Here is a 20,046-nt window from a genome sequence, read left to right on the forward strand (position 1 = left end):
AAAAAGGTGACAGTCACTTTTGACTTATGTAAGCAGTTCTGTTGTCATTTCTTTCAATGTAAAGATCACGTCATATTTAGTCTCTATAGATGCCTATATTATTAAACTGTAGGATATTATTGCATAGTGAAGATAAAATAGCCTACTGCTGCTTTTATTCAATAATCACATAGAAAGAGTGAGAATATGTGCAATCTTAGATATCGATACCATGGACCTGATATTACTGATATACAAATACAAATAGTAAGAAAATATATTCCATTCATTGTGATTAACAACAAGAAGTGCATTAAACATTGTATTATGTCAACGTTTCCCAAACTGGGGTTTGGAAATGAACTAAACTGTCTTCAGACTTATGTGCCCTCTAGAAACTTGCGTTCTGCAAGTGAAGGTCACTTTATTGTGCCATCCCAAAGAGGCACAAAATCACTTTCATGGACTTTTAAATGTTCCCTCCTGGTGGAATGACCTGCCCAACTCAATCTGAGCAACATCTTCCAGAATCGGCTAAAAACAGATCGCTTCCCGCTTTATTTGCCCCTCTAACTCTAGCACCCTATTCTAATTCTATTCTTAAAAAAATAAATAAAAATAAAATAAAATCCCCCCTTTTAGACTTGCACTCTAACTGCTTGTTTTCTTGAAAAAAAATATTTTGTATTCTGTTTGTTTTCTTTTTATTTATTATCCAATTAACAAAAGAAAAAAAGTCCTCTAACGCTGGCTTGCTCTATTCTTTTTCTAATCTGTCTGTTTTCTTATTTGTTATTTAATAATAAAAAAAACCTTGCTACGCATAGGCCTAATGCATTAAGCTAACTGAGACTTGTTATAGCGCATGCGTATCATTGCTCTTTTGTTGATTTTGATTGCTTTCATTGTCCTCATTTGTAAATCGCTTAGGATAAAAGCATCTACTAAAGGACTAGGTAAAGGTCATCATTCATCCCAGAACGTGCTTGGATTCCCCCTGCTTTTAGTACCACCCTGCTGTATTTACAACATACCAGCAGGGGGTGATGGGACCGTACTAACCAGCAAATATTTGAAAGATTTTCCCTGTTTAAAGTAGCTAGTATAAAAGCTCAGTCTCATCTGCTTGCCCCATAATTCTTCTAGTCTAAAATAAAACATTTTAGTGTTTGATATTGAATAACTATAACACTTAATGAACCAGAATGGGAAAGATTAGTACACTTTTTTATTTTTTAAAAAAAGTCACTTTATTTCTATTTCAGGCCACGTTCACGAATCTCTCCATAATGATACAACACTGCCACCTAGTGACAATACATGAAACTAGCACAATGAAATTTGGAATGACATGTAGGCCTACTTCAACAATACCTTATTTAAAAATAGCCTACCTCCCACAACACTTGTGATCAAGTATGACAATGAAAATGTTATTTATCACTTGCTTGTTTCCTAGAAGACAAGAAAACAATCAAAGATTTCATGTTATATCAATGATCACATGCTCTGTGTGCTGTTGATGTGCCATAACCTATGTACTTACTTATTTACATAGGTATAAGCACTCCTAGAGAGATTTCCTGTCTTTGATGATCTAGTGTGTGTTTTGCGAGGGACCAATCCCAGATCTCCAGTTTTGAAGTGAGACAGATATGAAGTAGATTTCTGCAGGAGTTCACTTGGTCTGGAGTTAAAAGCAAGCATGAGAGTCACTGAATCACATTGCCAAAATTATTGTATGATTAGCATGTCTTAGAGCTGCAATATGTCACATGTCCATTTTAATCCATGACACTGAATTAAAATAAATGAATGTGTACCTTTCGATGTCAGAGGCTTTCTTGAAATCATGACTGCAAGTCGCCTCTGGAATGAAGTCAGTAAGAGCTGGACCATTTCCTAAAGCTGCAGCACTGTCCAGCACAGCCTGCAGCTTCTGCATCATCTGATTTCATCTGACAGCAATCTTCAGTTCTGAGTCTTCCTCTTTAGGGACCTCCTGTAACTACTGCTTATTTACTTTGCTGTAACACCAAATGATAATTGACCTGTTTATGTTCACTCTTACCCTTAGGGTCTCTTTTAAAGCTACTGCTGCTTCCTCAAGAACTGTTTTGAGCTGTTTTCTTAACATCCGTTCCTCTTCAAGCTCTTTCCTCTGTCTCTTGGCTTCAGCTTTTGTTTGGTTTAGCACTTCTATTACTGTTGCATGTTTCTTTCAGTAAGTAGTGGTAACACACTGAAGAAAGTATTTAATGTAAATTATTTTACTTACAAGTAACTTCAGGAGTCCAACCTGAGAGCATCAAGCTCTGTACATATTGCAGAGTGACTGTCTAGCAGCTCTTGTTGCTCCACTTTAAGTTTGGCACACTTTTCCACATCAGACTGCATTTGCTTGGACTTTTCTGTCAACTGATGGGCTACCTTGAGAAAGAGTCATGTTTCATTTTTGCTCTAGGCTATATAAAATGCACATTTCCAAACAGCAAAAAAATAAAAAATAAATAAATAATAGCTTAAATGCATGAAAGTATAGACATATAAACCTTTTTGATTAACCTTTTGATTAGCAACATTCTTCTTGGTTATCTCATGTAGCAGCAGTTCAGTGATGGCATTCTCTATTTTGAGCTGCTTTTCTCTTGCTCGCAGATCATTATTCTCCTTCAGCAGCTCCTTGGTCTTGTCTGAGAGGTTTTCTTGCATGGCCCTCTTTGTTGTCTCGGGCATCTTCTGATCTGAAACCTGCTGAAATTCAGCTGCTACAGCAGCAACATGTTGCAGCATGTCTTTCTTTAGCCTGTATCAGCCAAAAAGGTCAATTACATAAAATGTAGCTTGTAGTTAACACATTTATTTTATTTTTTTTTACCAACTTTATATTTGAAAAAATACATTTAAAGATATCAGCAAGGGAATCCAGCATAAAACCTTTGCCACATGACAGATAATTCCATGTGGGGAGCCCTAACAGGAGCAGCTGAAGGTAATAATAATATATAAGTATTTCAAATATTTCATATTGTAACACTTCATATTGAAAAATTCTGCTGAAGCATTTATTAATCTTAGCTAATGTTATTTTAAAAAATTTACTAATGCATTATTAAAATCAAGAGTTGTATCTGTTTTTAAAACAATTAATTTTATTATTCATATAATTTATAAATAAGGCTTTACATTGCCATGTTTCACTGAAAATAGAAGATGAATGGAAAACAATCACCCATTTGACAAATATGTAATTTCTAATGTTCAGCACTGATGGCTTTAGACCTTAAATAATGCACAATATTTATGAAAAATGGCCATTATTGATTTAATCATATTCATCTAAGAATGCACTCCCTGTGATCTCTGAACAATGAGTATGAACATGCTCACCTGTCATTGTCCAGTACAGCTTTTTTCTCCAGATTATAGATTTGTGCTTGATGTTCTTCTTTTTGCTTCTGAAGCTGCTCTTCCAAACACCTGCGTTCAGCCATAAGCTTCTCTCTCTGCATGGAGAATTCCTCCAAAGATGCCAGTTTACCAGCTGAACACAAAAAGGTAAACACATTTTAGGTTGTAAGGTGCTTTTATTAATACCAGGCACATCAGTACAGCTAAGACCTGAAAAATCAAAGTGACATTTTGAATTGTAATATAAAGTATATCCCATTAGTGATAATTCATATAAGTTTTTATTTTATCAGATGTTTGTATTCTATGTGAATGTGACTCTTTAGAAGTACCAAGCGCCATGTTCTCAGAGTGAATTTTTCCTTATTTTCTTGAAGCTCATGTCTAAGCAGGCTCAGTTGTAACTCAAAGAACTCTCTCTCAGCCTCTTGAGCTTGCTGGTGTCTTGATAACATCTCAGCCAGATTAATTAGTTCAACTTCTTTTTGAGCCAGTGTGCTTTTTAGGTAGATAACAATGTCTTTCTTCTCTTTCTCCACATTATTGATTTTTGAGTATAAATCTTTTTCCTGAACCTCCAGTTAATCACATTTTTGCTGGTATCTGCAAGAACAAAAGACAAGGTCACAGTGCTTAAAAACGTGAATAAGGCAAGTGCTTCCTGTATGGTGTGACATATTTGTTGAAGTATGTTGCCTGGTTAATTATTAACAGTAGATTATAATCCAAAGTCTGTTTCATTTTAGTTTCCTCAAAGGCACAGACATTAGCCGCACAATAACCTAAACTCACAGTAAATATTATGAGTTAAATTCTGTTGATGCTATTTAAATCTTGTAGCCTATATTTTAATCCAAAAATAGCTTACTGACTTCAATCAAGTTGTCAAATCAGCATCGTCATTAGGTGAGTGTTTGCTGCACGTGCTCATTACTTCAGAATGTAGGCCTACTCGTGCATTTTTGCTTTTAGGTTGCGGAGTTTTTCTGAGATTGCCTAAATTCAGAAGCATTTTCTTATAAACTTGTGAATAATATAACATAACAAACAACCATGAAAAAAAAAAAAAAAAAAAAAAGGTCGTGTCAACTTGCAAGAGACTCTTAACTTTACAGTCGCTCCTCCAAATCGCGTATTTGAGCCCGATAAAGTTTTTGTCACTCTCCGTCAAGGATTCATACTTTCCTTTTTAATTGATTTATCTCCGGTACCTTGTGCATTCTTTTTCGGAGGCACTGAACTTTTACGTAGGTTATAGCCTACTTAAGAAGTACAAACAGTCTGAGAAGTAGAAACTTGCAAATGCAATTGTTTCTTGTTGCCATGGATGTGAGGTTTGAGTTTGAGTTGAGCTTCAGGCGCTGCTCAGAGACATGCGCGAGAGGTGCTTTTTCACAGTCTTTCAAAATATTATACAAAGAGGTTTGGGCCTATTAATCGGCCGTTTCACTTTCATTTTTTGATTGAAACATGAGTTGTATCCTGTCATTTGCTAATTCTACACATTATGTTTAATAAGATTAATAATTGCTTTAGCGTTAGTTCATGTTAAGAGATGTAAACAAATTGAACCTTATTATATATATATATATATATATATATATATATATATATACACACACACACACACACACACACACACACACACACACGAGAGCGCTTTTTTACTTTTTACTTGTTTTGTACCTATCAAACTTGTATTTGAAGAATAAATCGTGGCCTTTAACCTTTGAAAGTCCTCACTCAGATTTTTTTTTTTTTTGTTTTTTTTTTGTGACGGATGTGCAAAGAATGTGCAAAAAAATAGCTCTTTTACTGTATTATAACTCTGTTTTAAACTTTAAAATTTACACTGTTCAGTTAGCAGAGGTTATTATAAAAAAATTGCAATGTTATAAATGATTTTACGTTTTTGTCCCAAAAGTTTGGTTTTAATTACAGTATGTTAATATGAGTCAAATTTGACCTGAGGTTCACATGAGTGCAGTTTTCTAGAACCAGTTTAAAAACTAATGACTTTTGAAAAACACTCTGACTCATTCTCATTGTTCACATCCTCACATATTTGCTTAACACTATATACTGCCCACAACTGTTGCAATTTCCTAAATTGTCCTTGAGGAACTCCCCTTTTTATTTACAAAGTTATAAACAATTCATATGTTAAAATTAATAGGCCTAGCCTATATTCTTACCGAATCTCCACTTATGAGCTTCATTGGTGTGGATGACATTTTCATATAGTAAATAAGTTTATAACAGTGTTAGCATTACTATATATTTTGTTTAGTTTTGCCATTTTTAAATTCTAAATGCATTTTTTTTAAAAGTTAAAAAAAGAGCTTTCTGTGCTTTATCTGCAAGCTGAGCCACTCAGAGACTGGCACAGGGAATAATACAATAATACAATAACAGCTATTTTGTGAGTATGATGATGATGCCAAGATGTAGGGGGGGTGGTGAGAAAGATACAGAAAAAAACGATGTCATCACGAGACACTGCAACATTGTAGCAAAGAATAATGGATGCGCGGCGCGTCAAGGGTCAAAAGGACTGCGCGTGAAATGCACACATGACAGTGATGAACACATGACAGTGATGAACTCCCTCACTCACCGCGGGACAAGCCTCATGACCACGTATGGTTGATGACAGCTGAGGGTGTTTAAACAACTTTAAAACATGGAATGAAAGTGAAATTCTATAGCAATGAGTTCTACACTGATCGCTGATGTCATATATTACAAAATTACTTTGAAAGTTGAAACTTCTGATCGTAGAAGTTGCATTCCCTGTATAGGTAAACAGTCACATGTTAGGCTAAAGTTACATTATACGTAATTATGACACAAATTAAACCTCATACGTGAGACTTTTGTGTTCTATAGTGATAGATGGTGCTTGTTTATGAATGTCTGAGAGGAGTAGAGAGGTTCGGGGAGGGGAGTCTGCTCATTATGTAACTGCCGTTTGGAAAAGTGTTTTCGCGCTCAGCTTTTTGAGTCTGACATTCCTACAGTTCCATTGGAATTCGGTTAGACAACACAGCGAGAGCAGATCACAGAGGACAACACAGAGAAACAGCGCGCGCAGAGTACGTGCTCATCCTCATCCTGGCATATCGCATGTCGTACTTGTGGAGTGTCTAACAAGGGTTTTACAAAGAGAAAGACTTTGGTGAGAATCCCTTTGCTGTAGGTTTATTTTAAAACAAAGCGTGCTCATCCACATTTAGTTATAACGCATGCTGTATTTGTGAGCGGAGGGATTTTCAACTGAGAACAAGTGAAGTGTCTGGGAAGTGTTTTGTAGAGAAGAATTACTTTCTGAGAATCCTTTTGTGATTGGAGGTTATTTTATGGTTGTGAAGTCTGATTTATAATGTAAACATCAGAGTAAGGTGTTATGCCATATGTCTTGATGTACTGAAAAGTCATTTTCTTAATAAGCGTTTTCTTGTTTTCCAGTTAAAAAAATAACATCTTTTATATCTGAATGCAAACAAAATTGTGGAAGGCCTATATTATTGGTATTAAGAAGTCAATATACTTTCTATAACCAAAAAAAAAAAAAACTAAATGTAGTATCATTTATGCTTAAAACATAAAAAAACCCCATAAAAAAAACAGTTTGTCAGTGAGGTAAGGAAATTTCTATGTATATTTATATGTCTATTCAGTGGTTAATATTTATACTGGAAAACAACAAAACACTTGTAAAAAATTAAGGTTTCATGAGTCTTTTGGTTTCTGTTTGAATGTGCATTGAGGAATGTGTGTAGTGTTTTGTTTTCTATGTATTTTTTTTTTTTTTTTTTTTTTTAACCCAGAAGGCTATGTTCAGTACAGAACGTTAAATATCTGATTGTGAAACCGTGAGAGGGAACTGGTGTTGTAATCTCTAAGATATTCAGGCTGTCTGGCATGGAGGCTTTTTGTTTGGGAATGGACACAGCAGGCTGTAACTGGGTGTTGTCAGATGTGTCTGTGGTCCAACAGTTAATGTACTGATGATATTGTGGTCATGGGAAAGAGCAACATGTGTTTTTCCGGTGACAGTTTCCTGTCTTGGAGCCACCTGACTGTCACTTCATACTCTATGTGAAGTTATGCTTATGAATAAGTGTTTCCACTCAGAAAAATACACATGACTCATAGCTCATTACCATATTTTGACATTGGTTACCTCACTGGTCTAATTTTATCACTTTTCTGCATTTACAGGTATTCAGGTCTCATGGAAAACAGTGGTGTTTATGTAAAGGTAGGCTACCATGTGATTCTTGTTATATATTAACGACAGGTTTCATGGTGACATTGTAACATTATTATGGGGAAATTTAATTAAGGGGAAAATCTCCTTTTGCATTTTGCAGATTAAAGGAAGTCATACAGGTTTGGAATGACATGCAGGTGAATAAACAAATGACAGACTTTTAGACAAAACTATCCCTTTAACTTTAGGTAAAAAATGATGAGCACTGACAATTAAAGCTAAAAATTGCTGCATTATAAAGGTTATTTTGTTTTGCTGGTGACACAAAGTGTTGGTCACAAAGGAATCTGAGAGCTTTGCTATTAAACTCTAATTGAATTAGGATGGGTGACACAACAGGGCTTGGACTGCTGCCCATGACTTCAGAATGGCTGAGGACAAACAGGGTTACTGTAGGCAACCAACTGCGCCAAATGTTGCTGTTTATTTTAGAGCAACTGAAAACGGGCTCACATTTAAATAGAAATGTTTCACATTATACCACTGATAGTTGTTGTAGCATCTAGAACAAAGGCAGTATTTTCACCATTACTGTCGTTTGTCTTTCTGCACAATAGTTACTTAACATGCAGGACATTTTCCCATCATTTAAGTCCAACTTTATCAGTTTTATTGCTCCAGATGAACATATAAATAGATTGGACAATGGGGCTAGTTGTTGCTTGTGGGACTCCACACAATGCTGTTAGCATATATTACTGCAGTGATATATATTGGCCTATTATGAACTGTAATCACAGTGATGTTACCTTAACAGCCCAGAACCGCAATCTGAGTCATTCATTGTATAAGAAGTTTCTCATGATTTCTTTGTTCTTATGGTTTCTAATCATTGCTTTATTTTCGTTAGTTTACTAAAGAGACATGCCAACTGAATTCCCCATCAGAAAAACTGAAGCAAGAGTTGGAACAAGAGTTGAAATTAAGCAGCTGTAACTTATCAAGTCATGGCTGGTACCATGGTCGCATACCTTGGGAGGTGAGTAATAAATATTTTTATGTGCACTTTTAGAAATAAAGGTTCCAAAAAGATGTTTTCCAAGCAATGCCATAGAAGAACCATTTTTGGTTCCCTCAAAAGACTCTTTTAATTACCAGTTCTTAGAAGAACCATTTTTTGTCTTTCGGTGAAGAAATTTGTAATATTCTAAAGAAACTTTTTTTCATTGTAAAAATGTTTGCGCAATGGAAAGCTTCCATAGATGTTAAAGGTTGTTCATGGAACCATAGATACCAATAAAGAACCATTATTTTTAAGAGTGTTATATTTAATATCCTCACATATTTACATGTTCTTGGTTTGACTAGTGTTACCCCATCTCAAAATACATGTTAATATAATGGAAATTATGTACAGTGTGACTTAATAATGGCTTTTTATAGGTTTCTGAGTCTCTTGTGCAACAGGATGGGGATTTTCTAGTCCGTGACTCCCTCACTAGCATTGGAGATTATGTCTTAACCTGCTGCTGGAACCAGAAAGCTCTTCATTTCCTCATCCACAAGGTTCTGCTCAGATCTTATGAGACATATACTCATGCACAGTACTTTCTGGAGGAGGAAACGTTTGATTCTCTGCCAGCACTGGTTCATTCCTATGTTGGAAATAAAAGGCCTTTGACAAAGCAGAGTGGTGCCTACATTTACTCACCAGTTAACAGGACACTTCCACTAAGATACCTAGAAACCATGTTTGGGCTTCCAAGTGTGGAAAACAGCCCAGTAAACTCACCAACCAGACAGAAGGGAAGCCAAAAGAAGAGGGAAAGCATAACTGTGACAGAGGCTTTGGAAATTGAGCTGATAAGACCACAGAGGTGAGTTTTATGATAGAAATTTTTCAGAAAACCAGTCATTGATATTAAAAGTGAACTGTGTAATTTCTGAGTCTTAATCATCAACAAACAAAAATAATAACTGCAATTGGTCAGTCAAACACATAGCCACACCCCAAACACATCCCATTGGTTGAGCCATTGTTGCTGTTGTTGGGCTGGTCTGGGTGCTTAAACAAACAATGTTTTATAGTGACACAGTTCCACAGACTGTGTCAGTAAAGACAAAGATTTTAAATAACTGCTGTTCATTTGAAAATTTAATTAATCAAAGAATCCTAAAGATATGTATCATAGATTCCACAAAAATATTAATCAGCAATTGAGTACCAATACTAACTGATAATAAATGAGCATGTTAGAATCAGCATTTTAAAATGATTTCTGAAGGATCATGTGACACTGTAGTCTAGAGTAATGGCTGCTGAAAATTCAGCCTTGCCATAACAGGAATAAATCACAAATACATTCAAATAAAAACAGTTATTTTAAATTGTGATAATATTCCACTTTATTACTATTTTTACTGTATTTTTTTAATAAATGCTGCCTCTGTGACCACAAGTGGCTTCTGTCAAAAACATAAAAACATTTTTGTACATAATTCTCATCCTGTAAATGATTAGGTTTTGGTTTAATAACTGATTGTCCCGTACTGTATTCCACAGTGATGTTGTGAGGAGTTTTGAAGGTACCATAGAGCAGCGCATTGTAGTGTCAACTTCCCCAATAAAAATGAGCACATGTAAGATTCATTTCCCATCAAATCAAGTAAAACCAGAAAGTATGAGAATAGCATTGTGACTGTGCATCTGCTTTTGTCTCCAGTAGCCAGGCGGCGAAAAAGCCCCTCTGAAAACAGGAAGTTCGTGATAGTTCCTTCATCACCTGTTCTCCAAAAGTCCAGTGAAATACAACTTTGTTCATCTCCCCCTGAAAACACTCTCATATATTTGGAGCCAGCAGTACATCTTCTGTCCTCAATAACACATTCCCATCAAAACAACAGAGGAATAAACCATGCCAAAAATCTCTCAGCAATTTCTCAAGATGACCTTGTGGCAACAAATCATCCCTTTGTAAGACACGAAATGCAGACGTTGGATTGCAGAGAGGAGTATGACGAGGATTATTTAGTGCCTTTCACCATGGACACAGTTTCCTGTTTCAAACCTGGTGTGTACCAATCACCACTGATGCCCCCAGAAAATAAACCTTTGGAGACCAGAATACTGAAAAAAGTGAAGGATGTCCTGTTTGAAGTTGATATAAAGACAATGGCAATACATATCACCAAAGTTGACTGCATGGTAAGTTTGATTGTATAAATGTTTTGAGATTAGATTACTTTTCATGCATTCAAATAACTGACACTTGGACTGCACGGTTAATCAGAATGTTTCAGAGTGACGCACAGCACTCTTTAAGTGTTTATTTATACACGATCAGCTTATAATTCAGTTTTTAGTGTTTTCTTAAATACTAAAATAGTTTTTATTGTAAAGTGAAATATTACAATGGTAATATTTCTTAATTTGTTTATTGTTTTTATAGTCATACTGATAAATTGTCACAAAATTATTGTTAGTAAAATCACATTTTATTTGTATTATTATTACATTTCATCTTATCTTCTGTACATTTAAATATGTTCTTTTTTCAAGTATATTATGTATGACAAATAAGACATTTGTGCATTTGAATAACATGATTACTCATCTTCACTCTGCAGGTTGCTCGAATTCTGGATACATCTGATGATATGATGAAAGGCATGGGGGTGAGTTCAGGACTGGAGCTGCTTACCCTCCCACATGGACATCATCTCCGTCAAGATCTGCTTGAAAGGTTGGTTATCCCCACTTTGTTCAATAAATTATTTTTGTGAGATGACAACCTCTACATTAAATGACAGCAAATAACTCGTTTTTGCCCCTCAGGTTCCACACCATGTCCATAATGCTGGCTGTTCAGCTGCTGGGCTGCACGGGTAGCGCTGATGAAAGAGCCACCCTGCTGCATAGAGCCATCTGCCTGGCCTCTGAACTCAAGAGCAATTTGGGCAATTTGTTTGGCTTTGCCACAGTTATGAAATGCCTTGAATTACCACAGGTTAGAAAGACTGATGAAAACATTTCTCTTGAACTATGAGGAAAACATTTTATTAAGTAGTTTCATGAGAATAATTTTTCATAAGGATAATTAAAAAAAAAATGATCATAGTAGATCTGGTGTTTATAATGTTCTAATGAATCGATCTTCTCTTTTTTTAGATTGCTCGCTTGGATGAGACATGGGCAGTTTTACGTCAGAAGTACACAGAAAGTGCTGTTCTTTATGAGAAAACCCTTAGACCCTCAATGAGGATGATGAATGACGGAGAAGGTATTCATTCACACAAAGTTGCTTTAAAGATTCTGTTGGCTTACCATTTCAAATTCCCAATTGACAACTTCAAACTCTCTTTCAGAGATAAGTAGACCCACAGACACAACATTTCCCCATGTGCTCCCTCTGCTGTCTCTTCTTGAAAGAAATGGTGTGGCTCTTGAGGCGTCAGAGTCATGGGAAAGTGCAGACACTGGAGTGGCCATGGTCTTGAGCCATCTGGATGCTGCACGTACGATCGCATGCAATGGGAGGATCTTCAGTGCAAATGCAGTGGCTAAACTGCAGGGTAATGGCTTGATAACATAAACAATTTCTAATGGATACAGAATTTTAGGACTATTTAGTATATCTGCACTTGCATAAAGACAACAAATGGTTGCATTTATTAAACCATGTCCAATTTAAAGTCAAGGAATAAAAATAAGCAGAAAAGTTGCATGCTATAAATGAAATGTCATTTAAGTAACACCCAGTGAACGTTATGCTTTAGGTGAGGTGTATATACAGTAATGTTACTTATTTCTGAATTTTTCATTTGCAGGATTTCAGGAGGAAGCAGATATTTGGGAGGTCTTCCTCACAGAGTTTCAGATGCGTCTCCTGTGGGGAAGCCGTGGAGTGGAAAGAAATAAAGATGAACGTTATTCAAAGTTTGATGAAGTGCTAACAGCTCTGTCCAACAGGCTTGAGCTTTCCGACTCAGCAAAATGACAGAATGGATGACTGCTAGTCACATACTATTTTCAGAATATCCACTATGTTTTATGAATTTATTTAGTTATGTTGATTTTTTTCTTTCGTTTTTGTTCATAGGTTTATAAAGGGGATACATGTCTGCCACTGTATATAAACTCAAGATATCTTGCAATTTTAACTTATTTAATTTTCAATGTTATTATTTACATAGTGTACATAAAATTCATACCCAAAGTTATATTTTCAAGACAAAATAATCTTAACTATGCTAATATTGTTAACTTTGAACCCTGAAGTATGTGTTTAATTGCACAGTTATTGGTTCTTAAAAACAATAATGACCAGATAATGGGTAATATTTACTCGTTGATACAATTTTTTGGAGATTTTAAGTCTATATATTTAACTCTACTATTTCATACTTACATCATTTAAAAATAAATTCAGAGCTGATTTATTGTTTGTTTTTCTTCCATTCAAGTTACTGTGGTGTATGTTTCCAAATTAAATGTTTATCTGATTTATTGTTAATCATTTACTGATTTGAAATTGTAGTGTATGTACTTTGATACCAGTCGCCACATCATAGTCAATTAAATCTTGGGTCAACTGAATCTCTTATGTCTAATTTATTTAAACATTATTGATTCAGAATCATTTTCACTCATCATGCCCTATATAGGCCTAGTTCTTGTGTAAGAACTTGCAAAGAGATGCAAATACAGTTTGCAATTAAATGCATATATAGGTTGTAAACTGTGTTATTTGTGACATAAATCATGGCTGTAAATTAAAAAATGGTATTGGGACACGTAATATTACAATTAATACCGTTGTAAAACTTAAAACTTATTTTAAAAGAAAAACGCTTTTTTTCATTTTATTTTATTTTATTATTATTTTTTTTATATTTATTTATTTATTTATTTATTTATTTATTTATTTATTTATTTATTTTTTGGGGCACACGGATTTACGCAATTACGTCACGACGTAAAAGATTCAGTGAATCGGCTCTTTTCTACTCGAAAGAACCGATTCGCGGAAATGTGTGAAGTCAGTTGGTTGCCCTCTAGTGTCTGTGGCGCTGTAGCAGTTGTGCTTCCGCCAGCCAACTCATCTTGGAGCAGTGCTCTGAGGCTATAGCTACAATGATATTTATACTTCTTTTAATTTATTGTACGTCCTTAGGTACCGCTTTTGAGATGAGGTCTATTTATTGTTCAATATCTGACAGCTGCCACTGTGACTTCAAACCAGACATAAAAGGTAAGGTGTGTGGGATATGAACAGACGTCTCTTCAGCATGTGGACAGCTAGCGTTAGCTTCTCTAGTACTCAGTGGGTCTTACAGCTTCACCAGATGAAACTAAAGGATTTCTTTCAAGATAAACATCTGACACTTATTTCTTTATACCACAAACGCCAGATTTAACTTAACCATTAATGGTAGAGATGACAGCTGACCAGACTGTAAACAAACGAAAGGCTACATAGTTCACAGTATATGTCACCAGCTTTTTAACGTTTGTACAGATCACTTTTTGACTAGAATAAATGCTAAAATGCATTTGCGATACAGTCTTTCTGATGTTGGCCTCCTTATATGACTTATTATTACTTGTTATGTTTATAAATACTTTTTAATGTCATACTAAAGTGCACATAATTATATACATATCAGTTTAGCTGGGCAAATTATACATATTTCAGAGTAACAGACATTTTATCATAACAATAAATGCATCAATGAAATGTAATTATTATGACTGACATTATGACGAAGACATCATCCCAACCGTGCCGTGTTTTCACAGGTTTAGAGTGGGACCTTTACAAAAACCTTTATGGTCAACATATGGCCCAGGATATTGTCTCGGAAGCAGTGGTGAATTTTTTACAGAATGAAAACCCTGACAGACCATTAGTGCTGTCTTTCCACGGAGCATCTGGGACTGGAAAAAGTCTGGTCAGCTCTATGATAGGACGACACATCTACGGCACAGCTATGGGCAGCCCATACATCCATCAGTTTATTCCCACCTTACACTTTCCTTCGGCTGACAGGGTGCAACAGTACAGGGTATGTGTGTATTTATTGATATAAACACAAATCATGTGCACTTTAATGTTTAGTTCCTGGATGAATACAGTTCTTTAGTTATTGTTCATTAACTTGTTCTTGTTTTGTGCACAGTCAGATCTAAAACGCTGGGTCGAGGGAAACCTCACAGCTTGTGCTCGCTCAATCTTCATCTTCGATGAGATGGAGAAAATGCCTCCTGATGTGATCGATGTTTTAGAACCACATTTAGGCCCCTTTCATGTTCTGTTCCAGACAAACTACCGTAAAGCGATTTATATATTTATCAGGTAAGTCTGGATGACTGATCAATGGAATATTATTTTAAATGCTTATATGGACAGGCTTCTGTCCTTCAGGGCAATATAACATTTCAAAGCAAAGAATTTTATGTATTAAAGTGATAGTTCACCAAAAAATACTGTCATCATGTCCTCAACTTCATGTCAATCCAAGCCCTTATGACTTTGGTTAAAGGGGTCATCTGATGCGATTTCAACTTTTCCTTTCTCTTTGGAGTGTTACAAGCTCTTGGTGCATAAAGAAGATCTGTAAAGTTGCAAAGACTAAAGTCTCAAATTCAAAGAGATATTTTTTTATAAATGTTAAGAGTCAACCACTCCTACCTAAAATGGCTCATTCTAACACGCCCCCCACATGTCTACGTCACGATGTGGGAAGATTTGCATAACGCCACCTAAATGTTTACGTGATGAAAGAAGGCGTAACTTTTATTCTCGCTGTTGCTGCCACACGATGTTGTGGAGACGCTGTGTGTTTCGTTGTGAAAGCGAAACTACTTTGTTTGGCCTTCCAAAAGAGGACACAACTAGAAATCAGTGGTTAAATTGTATCTACAACACTGTTCCAGAACAGTTCAACTCAAATATTCAGATGTGTGCAGAGCATTTTATGGAGGACTGACTGTTTCCTGTGAGAGTAGCCTACAATACAGTGTCTGTTTCTATAAAGTGGGGCAATTCCAAATTTGCAAGGACAGTCTGACGCTTCTGACTCACAGCATGTATGTCTGATGATTCAAACGTGAGTTTTGAGCAGTGTAGAGTAGCGCTTGTTGTTTGTCGTCTCTCCAATCACAAATGCAGACATGGTTTTATGTTTATGCAGCGCGATACGCAACACAACGCATAAAAAGTCATTATATTCAGTAATTATGTCCCCACTGGATGCAACAAATGCCTCGTTTATAATGGGTTATATTGGTTTTGTCTCATTCTTGCCGGCATCACAGTGTGGTAAGGGACATAACATTTCCATCACATGCTTGAGGTATTTGGCCAATCAGAGCACACCTCGCTTTTCAGAACGATGAGCTTTGTAAAACACGGTGCGTTTCAGAAAGGCGGGGCATAGAGGAGCAACAATAATGTACAGTATGTGGAAAATAATGTGTATTTTGAACCTTAAACCACATAAACACATTACATTACACCAAATACACAAAATAATGTTCTTTTTAGCAACATCATATGAATCCTTTAAAATGTCCCTCCATTGAAAGTCTGGATAGGATGCAAAAAGGTCATATAGGCGTCACAAAATGAATCCATTTGAACAGTTGCTTTGTTTGATACTATTTGATTCATATGGATTTATTATTTATGTTGCCTTTATGACCTTTTTGGATTAAGTTTTGGTTACTTGGACTTTCAATGGAGGGACAGAAAATTCTCAAGTTTCATTAAAAAATATTTTAATTTGTTTTTGAAGATTAACCAAAGTCTTGTAGGTTCGGAAAAACAGGAGGATGAGTAAATGATGACAGAATTTTCATGTTTGGATGAACTTTGTCATATCCCTTTACTGTTTTTTTTTTTTTCAGTACTGTAGGTCAGGAGGTAATTAACAAAGTTGCGCTGGAGAGCCGTCAGACAGGTAGAGATCGAGAGGACATTCTCCCGAAAGAGCTGGATGACAGTATTGCTGATGCGGTGTACAACAACAAGAACAGTGAGTGTCATAGATCTTCATTTTAATCATGTTAATTGTAGCTGCTAATCTTAGTGCTTAATATATGTTGCACAATTTTCCTCTGTTAAGTCAATCTAATCTGTGGGTGAACTTTGTTTCCCAGGTGGGTTCTACCACTCCAGAATAATTACAGAAAAGCTTATCACTCGCTTTGTGCCTTTCCTCCCCTTGCTGCGGCGCCACGTGGAGCGCTGTGCCCAGCGGGAGCTCTGCCAGCGTGGGGAGTGTCAGCGGGCAGATGTGGCATCATCAGTAGGGGGCGCCATGACTTACACACCAAATGACAGCCAATACTTCTCCAGCACTGGCTGCAAATTAGTCCCTGCTAAAGTTAACCTTTTCCTTTGAGGGTCAAAGTGAAATCCCTTAAGAATCTTAACAGCAATTCAGAGCACAGAGCCCTTGAAGATGGAGCTACAGAGTAAAGTCACCTGCATTTGGGGACATTCTCTTATTTGTATGTTTCATATGGATGAGTTCTGATGAAGAGTGAGCAGAGTTTGATAAATAACTCTGGTTAGCTCTGGTTTTGCCATTTTTAATCAAGCATGGATTAAGCCTGTTGCTAGTTAATAAAAGGACAGATTCAGAGAGCTGGCCTCAGTTCTCAAGGCCACTGAAACAGCCTAAAACACACTAAGTTTCAGTGTGCAGTTAACTACAAATCAAGTGCTCTCAGAACTTTAATGATTGTTTATCTCATCATGGGATATTCATTTAACAATGGAACTAAGTGCTGTATTTCTTATGCTGACCACAGGGTGGCAGCAGTGCCTACTTGAAGCAAGGTGTTTTTTTTGTTGTTCCACAATATCATTGTAGTTGTTTTTTTTTCTTTCATTTTTAAAAATCATATTAAATATGTAGATAATGTATTATAGCTTTCTTTTAGTATTTAAACAGTTAACCAGATAAATTCAAAAGTTTTTGTAGCTCTTTCAGTACAATCTTACAATGTTAATAAGAATGTCTGAAAGTCAGTTCACCCAAAATTCTGTCATCATTTGAAGAGTACAGATGCGAAAGCTTCTAAGTGCCGTTTGATATTTTCTTCTAAAATGAGCATTTTTATCAGGCTCCTATGCGTAGGTTCAGTAATTGCATTTTAATGGCAATAAATAGGTTCTGTTCATTGCAATTAAAGTGAAATAACTGAACATAAACATAGGGCCTGAGAAAAATGCTAATTTTAGAAGAAAATTTCAGATGGCACTTAGAGGCTTTTGCATCTAACTCTTCATTTACACACCCTCATGTCATTCCAGACCTATAAGACTTACCCTCTTCTGTGGGATATAAAAAACAAGATATTTTGCTAAGTGCCTCAGTGATTAATCATGATTAATCACATCCAAAATAAAAGTTTTGTTTACATAATAAATGTGTGCATACTGTGTATATTTATTATGTATATATAAATACACACACATGCATGTATATATTTAAGAAGAATATGTTATGTTTATATATTAAATATATTTATATATATATATAAAATATAAGAATATAAATATATAAATGTATATACATGTAAATATTTTCTAAATATATAATTTATGTGTGTGTATTTATATATACATAATAAATATACCCTGTACACATACATATATTATGTAAACAAAACTTTTATTTTGGATGTGATTAATCGTGATTAATCATTTGACAGCCCTAATATATATATATATATATATATATATATATATATATATATATTTATATATATCGGCATAAAGTTTGGAACAGTATGAGGGAGAGAGTGCATGATTACTTAATTTTCATATTTGAGTGAACGTTACGAAAATACAGTCAATGAAAATATTATATGGTATCACATCAAAATTAATTAAAATGACCAGCTTTTAAATATTACTTTTTTTTTTGTCCTCCTTCCTTTATAAAACTCACTGAAGGATTAGATCAAATATTCAGTTACTTTATTTAATTTAAAACACTAAAGGGAAAATAAAAGCTAATTTATGCACGAACTGCCCTGATATAAATAGAAATGTAATTTTACCATATTCAATTTCAGTGTTATTAATTGTTGTTTACATTGTACAGTTATTCTGCCCATTCATTTAGAATAGTATGCAGTGTGAAGGAAATAATTATTTAAAGGTTAAACCATTTTCTTCATGCGCTTTTCTATTCATTGATCGTTTTGTCTTTCTTTTTAATTTAATTTGAAACATGTACAGTAATGCAAAATTTTATTCAGGTACACTGTACAACAATAAAATCAAGTTTAATTTTTCAACTTGTGTATTTGCTCTTCTAAATCCACAAGATCTTTTGTTTTGATTGTTTTGAATGTTATGAGTTTTTCGTACATATCCCACCCTATATATGACCGTTCCAAGTCTCTTACTGTGGGAACACATAACTGTTGATCATGGACAGAATGACACAAAGCCCCCCAACTCCCTCCGACAGCCCGTCTTCCTCCACTTACCAAAGGATATTAAATGTTTCTCAGCAGGAAACACTAGCAGGTGTTAGTTGGTCTGTTGCCGGTTTGGCAAGAAGGACACCATGACTGTGAGCTGGACATTAAACCCTTTGAGGCCATGTTGAATTTTAGTGGATAAGCTCTCAAAGCTGTCCCTACCATTTCACCTGCATACAAAGCACTAATACCCACTTTGATGACTTCATCTGTCCCATCCAGTATACCAAGAGGAAGTGTAGCGACGAGGCCCTCACCTTGGGTGGTGTCAAAGGAAGGATTTTCGACTGTTACAAAAAGCAACAGACTGACCCACCTCCCTCCCCCAAACCTCTGCTCTTAGTTGACCCCCGTGCTCCCGTTCACACGCTCTCCAAAGCGGCTGCCCTCGCCTGGCCACTGGCCCCTTCAGTCGGACACCTCTCCATTCTATCCTAAATCAGGTCTAAAAAGGCACAACATCACCCCCTCCACCAGTCCCTTCTGGACTGGCTACAATACCCCCCAACCCCCAACCCCCCTCAACATCTGTGAGCACCCCTCTGTCTCCTCATTTTCTCCCTAACCACCCCATTATTGGGGGTCTTTCACTTGTAAATGTGGCCAGCCACAGTGCTGATGAGGCTTTCATCTACAGGGCCCGGGTCAGGCCGGAGTTAGCCGTCGGCCGAGGGGTGGAACGGAGGATGCGGTGGGCCTTGTGTGGCCCAGAGATGAAAAACAATCAGCACACTGAGCGAAGTCCTTTTGAGGTGCATTCAGCTGAGACGCTTGGCTAAAGCAACTTTTGCCTCTTTCTGGCTGTGCATCGCTTATTTGGTTGCGTTTTGTGGGATTGTGCTTTAGAGACTCTGTTTTGTCATTATTAAAAATATGCTTGTTAATTAAACAGTGTTTTAATATTAGAAAGTCACATCCTAAAAACAAATGTTTTGGC

At 35.9% G+C, this 20,046-nt stretch overlaps 3 protein-coding genes across 9 annotated transcripts; 2 read left to right on the forward strand and 1 right to left on the reverse strand.

Moving 5' to 3' along the window:
* Window positions 1-1,234: 1,234 nt before the first annotated feature.
* On the reverse strand, window positions 1,235-4,115 carry LOC109051192 (cilia- and flagella-associated protein 157-like). Of its 2 annotated transcripts, XR_006154886.1 has the most exons (5): window positions 3,723-4,115; window positions 3,370-3,523; window positions 2,545-2,785; window positions 1,803-2,409; window positions 1,235-1,666 (listed from the first exon to the last, which is right to left on the reverse strand). XR_006154886.1 is itself a non-coding variant. In XM_042724753.1 (4 exons), exons 1-4 carry the CDS (start codon window positions 3,730-3,732, stop codon window positions 2,266-2,268), a joined length of 549 nt encoding a protein of 182 aa, XP_042580687.1. In that variant the 5' UTR covers window positions 3,733-4,115; the 3' UTR covers window positions 1,235-2,265. The 2 variants fall into 2 exon arrangements, 1 of the variants encoding a protein (XP_042580687.1); XM_042724753.1 differs by having other exon boundaries at window positions 1,235-2,409.
* Window positions 3,494-13,202, forward strand: LOC109051191 (SH2 domain-containing protein 3C-like). Of its 6 annotated transcripts, XM_042724752.1 has the most exons (12): window positions 6,496-6,568; window positions 7,615-7,654; window positions 7,767-7,803; window positions 8,517-8,645; window positions 9,050-9,483; window positions 10,170-10,246; window positions 10,330-10,811; window positions 11,234-11,349; window positions 11,442-11,613; window positions 11,775-11,886; window positions 11,972-12,178; window positions 12,434-13,202. In XM_042724752.1, the coding sequence occupies exons 3-12, from the start codon at window positions 7,798-7,800 to the stop codon at window positions 12,601-12,603; spliced, it is 1,905 nt and encodes a 634-aa protein (XP_042580686.1). In that variant the 5' UTR covers window positions 6,496-6,568; window positions 7,615-7,654; window positions 7,767-7,797; the 3' UTR covers window positions 12,604-13,202. The 6 variants fall into 6 exon arrangements, with proteins under 6 accessions (XP_042580684.1, XP_042580685.1, XP_042580683.1 ...); XM_042724750.1 differs by lacking the exons at window positions 6,496-6,568; window positions 7,767-7,803 and adding an exon at window positions 3,494-3,537; XM_042724751.1 differs by lacking the exons at window positions 6,496-6,568; window positions 7,767-7,803 and adding an exon at window positions 4,159-4,296.
* Window positions 13,203-13,652: 450 nt separating this feature from the next.
* Window positions 13,653-18,040, forward strand: tor2a (torsin family 2, member A). The gene is made up of 5 exons (XM_042724754.1): window positions 13,653-13,857; window positions 14,406-14,671; window positions 14,786-14,961; window positions 16,515-16,642; window positions 16,767-18,040. Exons 1-5 carry the CDS (start codon window positions 13,740-13,742, stop codon window positions 17,009-17,011), a joined length of 933 nt encoding a protein of 310 aa, XP_042580688.1. The 5' UTR covers window positions 13,653-13,739; the 3' UTR covers window positions 17,012-18,040.
* The last annotated feature ends 2,006 nt before the right edge of the window (window positions 18,041-20,046 follow it).

The sequence above is a fragment of the Cyprinus carpio genome, chromosome B5, assembly GCF_018340385.1.
Source record: "Cyprinus carpio isolate SPL01 chromosome B5, ASM1834038v1, whole genome shotgun sequence".
NCBI lineage: Eukaryota > Metazoa > Chordata > Actinopteri > Cypriniformes > Cyprinidae > Cyprinus > Cyprinus carpio.

Excerpts from the sequence above, each read along its gene's own strand:
- LOC109051192 (XM_042724753.1), bottom strand. Across the intron at positions 2,786-3,369 it reads GCTGTACTGGACAATGACAG|GCTAAAGAAAGACATGCTGC; the intron begins GTGAGCATGTTC and ends TGGCTGATACAG. Across the intron at positions 2,410-2,544 it reads AGAATGTTGCTAATCAAAAG|GTAGCCCATCAGTTGACAGA; the intron begins GTTAATCAAAAA and ends CTCTTTCTCAAG.
- LOC109051191 (XM_042724748.1), top strand. The coding sequence starts at position 6,303 with ATGTCTGAGAGGAGTAGAGAGGTTCGGGGAGGGGAGTCTGCTCATTAT. Across the intron at positions 8,646-9,049 it reads ATGGTCGCATACCTTGGGAG|GTTTCTGAGTCTCTTGTGCA; the intron begins GTGAGTAATAAA and ends GGCTTTTTATAG. Across the intron at positions 11,350-11,441 it reads CGTCAAGATCTGCTTGAAAG|GTTCCACACCATGTCCATAA; the intron begins GTTGGTTATCCC and ends TTTGCCCCTCAG.
- tor2a (XM_042724754.1), top strand. The coding sequence starts at position 13,740 with ATGATATTTATACTTCTTTTAATTTATTGTACGTCCTTAGGTACCGCT. Across the intron at positions 13,858-14,405 it reads CTTCAAACCAGACATAAAAG|GTTTAGAGTGGGACCTTTAC; the intron begins GTAAGGTGTGTG and ends GTGTTTTCACAG. Across the intron at positions 14,672-14,785 it reads ACAGGGTGCAACAGTACAGG|TCAGATCTAAAACGCTGGGT; the intron begins GTATGTGTGTAT and ends TTTTGTGCACAG.